Source organism: Musca domestica, unplaced genomic scaffold, assembly GCF_030504385.1.
Source record: "Musca domestica strain aabys unplaced genomic scaffold, Musca_domestica.polishedcontigs.V.1.1 1, whole genome shotgun sequence".
Lineage (NCBI taxonomy): Eukaryota > Metazoa > Arthropoda > Insecta > Diptera > Muscidae > Musca > Musca domestica.
Genome location: NW_026712114.1, coordinates 47,025,311 through 47,038,033, shown reverse-complemented (window position 1 = coordinate 47,038,033; position 12,723 = coordinate 47,025,311). Strand labels below are relative to the sequence as shown.

Sequence of the window (12,723 nt, the reverse complement as noted above, 5' to 3'; positions counted from 1 at the left end):
GATTTTGATTTTGTTGCAGTTTTTTATCTCACACTGCACTCCCAACACATAATATTGTGGGGATTGAAAAAGTATTCCGTTCAAGTCAGAATTTGATATAACTCGCATATAACGGTAACCCTTAATTACAAGGTGCGAAGGAAAAGCGCTTATTATGAAAATGAAGCAGAAATATGAGACACGTGTATTGGCGTTTTGAGAGTTTAACTCGGTAGGTCACCAAAATAATTCCTCTAAATTTCAAGTTATGAAAATATTCCTTTTTCGGAAGTGCCCGTATGGCTTTTAGAAAATTTGTAACTCGCATAAAATGGCAAGCATTTGTTTTTTTTTTTTTTTCAAATTTGGCACCTATCACAATTTCTAGCGAATTTTATTAAATCATTCATAACTTCAGAGAGGTAACTCCATCCCTGGCGAAATTTTTACAAATTCGGTATCGCATATAAAAGCGTAGGAGTTTTCAAAATTTGAACGTAAGAATATTGTTCTCAAATTTCCTTTGATTAAAAATTAAACTGAAAATTCACCTTTACCTTCCCCAAAAAAAACTACGAACTTTAAAATATCGCTGGGGAAGATATAGAATGAGTATTTTTTTTAAAGTATATGAAGTAATTCAAAGCATTTTATCATATTTAGTGAAAACTATCATAATTTCAACAGACTGCTATGATTTTAAATTGTTGAAAGATATCGAAAATTTTTTTTCGAAATGTAAGAAAAATCCATACACCGTACAAAAAATATTAAATACGTCTGGTCATGTGCCAATGAACATTAAATAGACTTTCATTATGTACGTATTTTCTATATTGCCTTTGGCAAATGACAGTCTCTCCACACATTGGCATGGAATTTCCCAAACTAAAGAGACCAAAAACATCTCTTTTTTACTTTCCTTTGAATCTAAGCATGAAAAAATATTTTAGCGTTTTCAATAGCTAACAAAAAATAAGCTCCTTCATAGCAAACCACCTATACATCTATGGATTTTCATACACCTCATTATACAATTTCAGGTTTCAACATCACTAATTCCCTGTGAAAAAAGACAAACAAAAACAAGGAAGATAGAACGAACACAAAATGAAAATACAGAGAGCAAACAAAAACTTCAATAATCAAAGTTTGGCTCATTAAACACGACATCAAAAAAGAATAAAAAAAACTCAACATTAAAAGAGTTTTACTAGCTAAATTTGTATTTCGCTCAGCGTTCTTGTTTGGTCTGGGTAAATTCGCCTCGAGGCAAATCACCCTTTTTTGCAAAGCTCCGGAATCCTAAATATTTCTATGGTTGTTGGTGTTGGCAAAGATTGCTTGGTTACGGCGTGCGGTTAACTGCAGCTCAAGATTTTGCCACAAAAAAGTAAGACGCCAAATCGAAAACCAAAAAAAAAGGAATATCCTACACCATTAGAGCTAATGAGAAGCTTATAATCGTCTGAAAACAAAGTGAAAAACAAGCAAAATCCTGGTTACTTTTTCAACCCTATTTTTTCTTTACGGCCTGATACTTGTAATTCCTACTTTTATAATTATCGAAGTTTAAAAAACTCTCAATGATTTGCTGGTTCCCAGTTTTTTGTGGAAATCCCATTGTCATTAGTTGTTGGCATGACTTCGAAGTTTTGTTTTGTGGCTGCAAAAGGTGGGAGGTGGAAAACAAAAACTGTGTTCAAACTTTGATATGTTAGAATTGTATACACAAAATTCCCACTTTGAAGTACTATGTTCCGGTTGATAATTTTGTTGTAGAAGGAGTTCAGCCGAGCAGGGATTGCTAAAGTTTTAAGTACCCACTACTGCTTATCAGCAACGAGCTGTTGACGCTTGGTTTGTTGACATTACATCTTTGCTGTGGTAATTACGCAACTAATTAATGTTATTTCAATGAGTAATCCAATGCCGCTACCGTTTGTCATTCACATCCACAATTGCTGACTCCAAACTCACACACACACACACATACACCCATGCAGGTAGCAGCACAAGTAGTAACCCTGCAGAAAACGGTGGAGGTATTGATGAACTGCGAGTGGTGCTACACTGATGAAAAAGTCAGTAGTATCAATGGTTGTAGGCGGCGAGTACTGCTTGACTACTCGCAAGTGCTGCACTGTTTTTTTTTTATAATCGCATATATTGGTAACACTGTCAGCATCTGATTATGCTTATTTGTGATTTGTGTTTTGTGCATTGTGTGGACTTGCAAGTAAAATATTTGTTTTTTTTTTAAGTGAAAAAGAAAAGAAAAAAAAGAAAAAAAATATTGTTTTGAAATAAAAATAGCTGAATGAAAACAAAATCTGTCTTTCATTCTTTTAATTATTCGCAATGGCAATGCGAATAATTACGATCGTGCAGTATGTTCAGTTACTTTCTTTCAATGGCGACTGATGCAAAATTCAGCAGTCGCTCACCCCTCACAGAGCGCTGCAAAAGCGAGTACTGATTTTCACACGACAGTCCAGTGTAAAAGTCAGCAGCTCTTACCGTTAACGGGGAAATGAAGAGCGAGTGGTCGGTATCGCTTGGCGAGTACTCGAGCAGCACTGCGGTACTACTCTTTTTTTCTGAAGGGAAGCCAATCAACCAGTCAGTCTACAGCCTATTAAAAGGTAATTATCGGCAAATAGCACAGCCATTACTACTGGAGCGTGACTAAGTGTGAGATTATTTGATGTTTGTATAAAATATGCATGTATATGTATCTGTATACAAACGTAAATACACATACGCGGCGTATGTATGTTGATTATTTTGCAATATTAATTTGTGGCCCCGTCTAAGGGGTGTATATGTGATTTGTCCTCTTAATCAGTCAGTAAACCTTCGTGTTGTTAGACACCTCAACAACAAGGACGCTTTTCTAATTGCCTAACTTCGAATCACATTTGTATGCGAGTGGGACTGCGGCAATAACAGTCATATTCATTGTATACACAAACGGCATACAATTTGATTTGAAACTATGCGTTATAAACCAAGCTGCGAATAAATTAGGTATTTTTACAGAGACAAAAAAAATGTTCCTATTTTGAATGATGCAAAACTATTCAAGGTATTGAAAAAACGGTGAATTCCAAAAAAAAACTTTCAATGTTGTTCCATATGTTGGTACTAGTACCGCTTTAATTTACCAGTAACGTCCACATTTTTCAATGTAACTCGTTTTAGCTTGGTATTTGATATCCTTCACTCCGTTTCATAACAACGAAATCGGTCTATGTCTTCTTAGAGGGGACCAAATTTAAGATTTGGGGTTCCCAATGTAAATTCCAGCTCCTACGACAGGTAAAGGTGTTTTTAACGAAATAATCTGCAATTTGATTTTTTTTGCTTTGATTTAACCACCTTATAACGGTACCTCCAATACTCCGTATTTTAATGAGTACTTGGTGTTCGTTAGAATACCAAATTGTGCATAAAAGTTCACGGTTTGGTATAGTACTACAATTTCTCCTCCCCGTATTTTGTATATGTATTCTAGAAACCGATAACTAAAAAAATATTCGTGTTATATACGATTTGGCTAGTAGTAGAACAATATAAAATCTACAATGTAGCTACAACCCATATAATGTGAATGATAATGTTGCAATTACTTGACATGACAATTATGCTCCATTCGGAGAGAATATCTACGAATCGCACGTCAATTCAATATCCCTAACGATCCGAGATTTATCAACATTTTTCTAAATTCCTGATTGAGAGATTAAATTATATTTTTCATGTGTTAGAATGAAAAGAATTTCCGTGAGCATTTTCCAGAACAAAAGTTATTCGTGATGGAATTCAAGCGTGATAGTGTGATTTCTTTATATTTGGCTGGAAAATCACAAGTGGCTATCGTTAGAGCACTCCAACATTTAAATGTGAATAAATCTTTTGTGTCTCGTGCCATCGCTCGTTACCGTGATACAGGTAGCGTAGCCCGACGTCAAGAAAGTGGACGGAAGAAAACAGCAACATCAGCAGAAATGGTTGGAAAAGTAAAGAGGCGAATTGATCGAAACCCACGTCGCAGTGGCCGAAAAATGGCTAGTGAGCTGAACATATCGCAATATTCTATTCGGCAGATATTGAAAAATGAGATCGGGGTATTCCAAAAAGTGCAAGAATTTACAACGTAACGGAAAGAATAGAGTTGCTTCGCTTGGCCAAAAGTGGTGAACTCCCGAATTTGGTTTTCTCCGATGAGAAAACATTCGTTGTCCAGCAGTTTGTAAACAAATAAAATGACCGTGTTTACTTGCCAAAGAGGTCAGCTGAAAATATGCACCTTCGGTTGGCCACCAGAACTCAAGCGCCGGCCATGGTGATGGTGTGGGCCGCCATAACAGCCAATGGTCGCTCTCCGCTCGTATTAATTGACTGTGGCATCAGAATAAATGCCGAATATTATCACGAAAATATTCAGAAGGGCCTATTAAAGACTTGGGCACGCAAACATTTTGGTCATTTCAACAGGACTCAGTACTATCACACTTAGCACGCGCTACCCAAGAATGGTTACAAAATGAGGTTCCTTGGTTCATTTCCAGCGCACAATGGGTACCAATCCGTTGGACTATTGTGTCTGGAGAATTTTGGAAAGCAAGGTTGGCACTAAAGAATACTAAAATGTCGATTACCTGAAGCAAGCGCTTCGCCGGGAATGGGCCAAAGTACCGCAGAGCAACATTCGGGCAGCGCGTGACGGTTTCATTGGCTGTTAGAAGGCCATAATTCGTGCCAAGGTGACCGATTCAAACACATCTGAAATTATTCTAAAATTTGATACTATTATCGACATTTTTTGCTTTCATTCAATAAAATTTAATAAAGAACTGTAAAAATTATCGCGTCTGACTTTGTTGCAGTTTTTTTTATCTCACTCTGTACACATCACCAGCTAGGCGAGAGTCAAATATATTCTGCGTTTTAAGAAGATCAGACCTTTATTGTATAAAGGTCTGCGAAACAATAAAAAATATGTATGGGGACTATATCCAAAGATTTTTAGATTTTTACCTCAACATTCACAGACCATCTACTGTCCCTGAAACGTATATTATCAGAATTTTATATATATCGGGACTATATCCCAACATTTATTTGTACCAAGTTTCGTTAACAAAGACTTTACAGAGACCCCGTAACAAATGTGAATTTCGAAAAACATTTCAAACAGGGCTCTAGAATGAAAATATTAACCTTTTCCATGTCAAATTGTAGCCAGTTCTTCTACATCGTTCAAAACTGAACTATTTAAGCGATTGAGAATTATTCCCTTGTACGTTATTGGGACTTTGTTTAAGTTACGTCGTAGTCCAGTAAGTCTTGTCCACTTCATACGAAAATAGCAACCACATTTGTCAACAATTCTTTGATATAACTGTTGTCACAAATTATTTGTCATGACATTGCTTTCCAATGCTTAAGCTCTTTCGATTATTTCTTAAACTTTTCCTAAAAATTCTGTCTGAAATGTATGTTATGTTTTATGTATGTTAACTTCCCGTATAATAGTATCAAAAAAATCATATTTATTAAATTACGATTTTATTATTCCATTTATTTTACAGATTTAACACCCATGGACTATTATCCCGATCCAAATCCTGCGCTGCACCTCGTTGTGTACAGTGTCAATCAGAAGGGACGCTCTGAGGCTATTGTTTTAGAAAATGTACCAATTAATGAGGCAGAAAAACGCTCAGGTAAGTTTAACTCAAATGTTTGCATGTTTGCCAGCGATGATGCTGGGCAACAACGTTAAACATTTCTAAACGAAAAGGGTTATATAAAGTACATACATATAAGTTCTTGAGTAGGATGAAAAGCTGGCTGGTTAATATAAAACTTGTATTGTCTTACAACGTCATGATAGCACATGCACACATATGTAATGTAAAATTTTATGTGGCACTTAGCCAGAGCTTAACAACCTATAAAGTATGTACACATCCATGCACATATATGAACTATAACAACAAGAAATACGTACACTTAAAACGATTTAATATTAGGAATATGCCTATATGGGAGATTGAATTGTATTTAGAAATTGTCGGACACTTAAAATGTAAAAACGAGAATATATATTTATATATATAAAAATTAAAAGTAAACACTGATTAGTTTACTTTTAATTTTTATACCATCCACCATACTATGGGATTGTTTCAAATTTCGCATGTGAAGTTCGTAATGGATACTTCAGCCCATGTCAGAAAATTGTCTGTGCAGGTCCACGTCTTCGTATAGCCCCCATATAACGGATTTAAATATTGTAATAACTTATGACAAAAGTTGCCTATGCAGGTCCACGTCGTCGTATAGGCATTCGGTATTTTTAAGATTTTAACAGAATTTTCAACGGATTTTATTTATTTATTTTTATTTTATTTTTTTTTTTTGGACCAAATGGTGGAGGGTATTAAAAGTTCGTCCCGGCCGAACTTACAGCTTTTTTACTTGTTTATACTGAAAACGTATATTTTCTTTAATTTAACTTTTAATTTAAGTATAATTTTCCATTCCATTTTTATGGATAGCCCCTTATTCGAAACATTAAAGTTGTTAGATGTCTATCTAACTAAAGTACATTCAGTGCAAAACAGTAAAGTTGAAATTTATTACGGTGTTTGTGTATCGTCTAAAATAGCACAAAGTCAAACTAACACCGAGACACGTAACATATTTACCAGAGCCATTTATTTTAAAAACGAAGTTGCTTTGAATAGTAGCATCTTAAATTTAAGTTTAAAAGTTTTGCGATTAAAAATCCGTTGCTAAATATGTTATGTTATATTTTCTTCAGTGAAATATACATAAAATAAATAACATCACTTTGAAATTACACTGCTAAAAATACGTGAGGGATTTCATTGTTTAGAACATAGGCCAGAATTCTTCATACATAGTATGATGGGTACATTAAGTTTGTCATTCCGTTTGTAACCAATCGAAAAAAATCATTTTAGACCCAACAAATTACATATATTATTGATCAATGTAAAACTTTAAGTCGATTTAGCCATGTCAGTCCGTCTATTGTAACCACGCTATATTCTAAATGACATGTGATAGGAGGCTAAAATGTTCATAGAATTGTCTCTTGTCTGCAAGGCAAGTAAATTTAAAGCTATATCGGTCAACGTCTTCGAATAGCCCTCGCGTTCTACCTGCTGTGGCAAACATTCTCAATACAGGTTCTTATTTTCATATAACTCCCTCCTAATATTCGGGATTCTGACGATTTTGACACACTTTCTAAGGGAATAGCTTACAATTCAGTATTTATTTTATTCTTTATCTATTTTATTAATTTATCTATGTCAACGTTTTGTATATGCCCATATACTTGTATATCCCTATATTCGGAATTTTGATGATTTTAGTCACAGTTTTTAGGGGAATATCTTAAAATTCGGTATTTTGAGTTCATATAGATTTTTTTCCCGGAGACAGAAATTTGTTCACGTTTTCCAATTCTCATATTCGGCATTTTGGCCATATTAGCTCCAGATTCTTACCTACTTCTCCAGAATATTGTCCATATAACGATATTTCGCGATATTTTGTATTTGGCCGATTTTAGCCACATTTTAACGAAATTACTTATTTCGTAAAGAGTTCTCTACTCCTTTTTACACCCTCCACCATAGTATGGAGGGTATATTAAGTTTGTCATTCCGTCTGTAATACCTCGAAATATACATTTTATACCCCACAAAGTATATATATTCTTGATCAGCATAAAAAGCTATGTCTACTTAGCGATGTCCGTCCGTCTGTGGAAATCATTCTAGCTCCCGAAAGAAATGAAATAGATTGATAAAATTTTACTCAAATGTGTATTATGCCTACAGAACTTTTGGTATTGCAAATGGGCCATGTAGGTCCAAGTTTTGGTATAGTCCCTATATAACGGTACCTCCCGATATTGGGAATTTTGATGATTTTAGCGACATTATTCACCAGAAAGGTTTAAAATTTGGTATTTGAAGTTCGTAATGGATACTATAGCCTATGACAGAAATTTTGTTTGCGAAGGGCCACGCCTTCGTATAGTCACCATATAACTGCACCTCACGATATTCGGTATTTTGGTGATTAAAGCGACATTATTCAGCGGAATTGTTTCAAATTTATTATTTGAAGTTTGTAACGGATGCTACAGCCTATGACAGTAAATTGTAGGTGCTGGTCATCGTCTTCATATAGCTCCGATATAAAGGCACCTCCCGATATTCTGTATTTTGATGATTTTTGCTGCATTATTCGGGGATTTATTGTAATGGCGTATGACAAAAGTTGCCTATGCAGGTCCACGTCGTCGTGTAGACCCTAATATAACGGCTATATTAGGTATTTTTAAGATTTTAACAGAATTTTTAACGGGTTTTAGTTTTTTTGACAATTACTAAATTCGTTCCAAATGGTGGAGGGGCCGAACTTACAGCTTTTTTACTTGTTTATATATTGTTTGAAATTTGAATTGCATGTTACTAATGACAGAAGTGACGCATACCCTTCGAATGCTGAAATGCCAGCATTAACAGACATAGTTTTACATAACTGATTTTATATCTAAGTCGTTTGAGTGCCTTAATTTGGTAAAGTGTGAAACGTATTCAGGAGCCAAAATATAATGCAAAATTCTGTAGGGTTTACAGGCCTGTCTGAGTTTGGGTGCCATGCTACCCAACTGATACCTTTCACATTTAGTCATCTAAATTTTTAAATTTTAAAAGTTTATTACGAGTTTTATGTCATCTTATTTTTAGCTTTCCCTACATTATCTAAAATGATATAAAAAGAATTTATAGTTGATCAACGCTTTCCAATTTAATTTCGTTATTCTTTGTAATGGAAATATTAAAGAAGTAGCATAGTACACAGTATTCAAATCAATATTCCAATGTTTACAAAAGTGGTTTTCAATTACATACCGAAAATAATTTTTAATCAAATATTTACATTTACATACAATAAAGAAATGCAACAATAATATTAAGAAGAAAAACTTTGTAAATGTTTATTATCATATGGAATGCAAATCCTTGCGAAGAAAATAACATATTTCACAAAAACATAAATTACAATTATGGTTTATATTACTGTGTATACAAAACATACACACACACATATGTAAATACTTACAAAAATTTTAAGTACACTTTACCACATAATATCAAATATAATGCACGAATTATATTCAATAATACTTTATAATCCCTTCATATTTGTTTTGTTTCCTCCCCATGTAACAACACAGACTAGTATTTTCCTAAATGAACAACTGCAAATAGCAGAAACAATTGGAAACAATATAATAATATAAAATAAACAACATTCATTCTATATTTTCCCTTACTCAGCAGAAGAATTTAAAAAAGAAACAAAAAATATTTATTTTAAATCATTCAACTGCATGTAAAATGGGGAGAAATATGGCAATTACTGTCGCTATTATTCGTGCGTTTTCTCTAAACTCTTTGAAACTCAAGTTGTTACAGAAAAGTAAAATTGTTCTTTTTTTCTTATTTACTTTACCTCCAGCAGGTATTTGTTGGTTGGTATGTGATTGTCGGCGCAAAAGAAGTGAACACAAACAGAATACAATGAAATACCCCTTAGCTCGGCCTTTACTTCAATCTATGGCACTCTAAGAATATGCAAATACTTTAACGACTTTTTAAACTTCAAATGAATTTTCCAAAGCCAGGAGAGAAAAACGACAGAAAAAGGAAAACACTTTAAATGTTGCAAAAGGTGATTTGGGATTGAAGCGGCGCTAAATTAAGAAGAGTGCGAAAAATAAGAAAAAAATGTCGGGCAGGACAGAACTGTAGGATACCCTACACCCTAATGACTACTTAGTAGGACTACCCATAACAAATATTATGGCCAATGAGTGCAATGTTAAGCTGGATGACTTTATGCTAGTCAGGTCTAGATGGTAATATTCATAACTCTGTCCATTGAATTCTTTACATCACATCTAAAAGATAAATATATGTGGGTGCTATGTTATATATGGGAGCTGTATCTAAGTCTTGTCTGATTATCATGATTTCATAAGTCCTTGGGCCAAACAAATAAACTGTGGGGAATTTAATTCAAATCACACAATTTTCTATCCCCACACAGTACCAAACTTAGTACTGTGTTGCATATTTGGCATAATATAGTACACATTTCCCAAGACTAGATCCAGATCCATGGCCAAGGATTCCAGCTTTATACATTCACCCAATGCCCAATTTAGTACCAATTAGTAATTTTAGAACAATTCTAGGACGAATTTCCCAAACCCCGTCCATATCTTAAACATAAATGTCAACAGTGACATATACATCAAATTTCAGGACTTCATCTCTATTCCTTCTACCAACACCAAATTTAGTATTATTTAGTACTTTTCGTACAATTATAGTACACATTTCCAAAACCACCTCCATATCTCAATTCCAGAAACCAACTTAATGTCAACAAAAGCACATGCTTATATCGACTCAGGATGTTATTTTGTGGAGATCATCAAAAGGAAGTATGGGTCTATCTTACAGCAAACAAATGAACAAAGAGATAATAGCCGGTATAACTTTAACAATGAAAAGTCTGTTTTTCTAAAAACACAGGGTGAGGTAAAAAAAACTACAACAAAGTCATTTTTTTCAATTTTTCAATATTGGAAATAGCATCAAATTTTAGAATAAGTTTAGATTTGTTGGAATTGGTCACCTTTGGCACAAAATATGGCTTCAATCGATGTTTCTCTTTAGTGCCAAGCATGCATTTCAAAATACTGCAGACTATATAGTCCTTCGGATTGGTATCCGGAGATTTTGCTGGCCATTGTGTGCTGGAAATGAAGCGAGGAACCTAATTTTGTAACCATTCTTGGGTGGCGCGTGCTGAGTAAGATAGTGCTGAGTCCTGTTGGAATGGCCAAGATCTGTGGCCAAAAGGTTTGCGTGCCCAAGGCTTTAATACACCCTCAAGAATATTTTCTCGATAATATTCGACATTTATTCTAATGCCTCGGTCAATTAATACGACCGGAGAGCGACCATCGGCTGTTATGGGGGCTCACACCATCACCATGGCCGGCGCTTGAGTTCCGGTGGCCAACCGAAGGTGCACATTTTCATTTTCTTTGGCAAGTAAACACGATAAATTTGTTTGTTTACAAATTGCTGAACAACGAATGTTTTCTAATTGCTGTTTTCTTCCGTCCAGCTTCTTGACGTCGGGCTACCCTACCAGTATCAGGGTAACGAGCGATGGTACGAGGCACTAAAGATTTATTTGTATTTAAATGCTGGAGTGCTCTAACGATATCCACTTGTGGTTTTCCAACCAAATATAAAGAAATCAAACTATCACGCTTGAATTCCATCACGAATAACTTTTTTCTGGAAAATTTTCACCAAAATGCTTTTGTACGCTTGTAAACAATATAATGAGCTATCACTGGGATAACAGTTGTCGGACGAGTGGCTTAGAAATGACAGCAGTCTGAAGTTAGTTGCAGTTTTTTCATCTCACCCTGTATATTTTGAAGATTTTTTGGAAAATCTATCTAATAGGATAATTTAAATTGAAACTTTCTACATCGGTACAGGTAACCAATAATAATGCTATCTTGCAATATTTCTGTATTTTAAATTTTACAACCACTTGTTCCAAATACATAAATATTATTCAGGTGACAGTATGTGGTGAAGACCTTCGACACATTTGCAAACGACTAGTTGTAACTAAAAGTTTAGATTTCTACAAAGATTTAAAAAGAATCCAGCTGAAGATGTTCAATGTAGATCTAATATTTGATAGAGCCTCCTTATATTGGGTAGAAGGGTTTGAGAACCAATTTTCCACAGAATGGAGTTTAACTTAAATTTCACATTAACCTTTAGCCCCATATCAACGTAACGGCCATTTTAAGATAAAGTACAATTTGATGGACATACACTATGCTTTCGATACCTTTTCAATGTAGATGTGGTTTTTGAATGATCCCATATACCAGTATCTCCCAATTATTGGAAATTTAAATGTCCTTTTTACGTGCTTTAACTGAAGGGAAAACTGTTTGGGATTTTGGACTCATATCGGATAAAGGAATTACCTGGCTCAAATAATCAGGAAATACATATATTTTCACATGAACCGAGTAATGCTGTCCTTCAATTTTAAGTATCTGTAAGGCAGTCGGTTTAGACAAACTTTATTTTTTATAAATGGTTGAGGGTATTAAAAGTCCGGCACATCTATTTACTTTTTTCATATTATATTAAAAAATAACCTCTCCCGAATCATCAGCATTTCCCCCAAAAAATGCTCAAAACGATCATCTTAAGAACATTAATTAACATGTTCAAAATCGATTTGCAATATTGATTAGTTTTCCCCCAAAGTGTTCTTATATGAATCGTCAATGCCTTAAGTCTACCACGAAATTACCTAATTTCCTTCGCTTCGCAAAACACAAGGCAAAAGGAAAAAACCGAATTTATTCGCATAATAACACTTCAGGTGAACCTGTACCTTTCCAATTGCTGGATGATTCTCCATTTGTTGCTTTTGCTGCGGCATAGTATTCCCTTAAGTGTGCCATAATTATTGTTATTCAGTGGTTTAACATCTTCTCCAATGTCCTTTGTTGTTTCATTTGTATGGCACTAAAGATGTTCAAACGACCGGAAATTACCTAAAAAT

General features: G+C 34.5%; 1 protein-coding gene across 1 annotated transcript in view; it reads left to right on the top strand.

Moving 5' to 3' along the window:
• LOC101894331 (uncharacterized) overlaps window positions 1-12,723 on the top strand; it is a 531,058-nt gene that overhangs the window by 496,850 nt on the left and 21,485 nt on the right. The window contains exon 14 of the mRNA XM_059123561.1: window positions 5,577-5,711. Coding sequence (XP_058979544.1) covers window positions 5,577-5,711 — 135 coding nt within the window. The remainder of the gene's footprint in view (window positions 1-5,576; window positions 5,712-12,723) is intronic.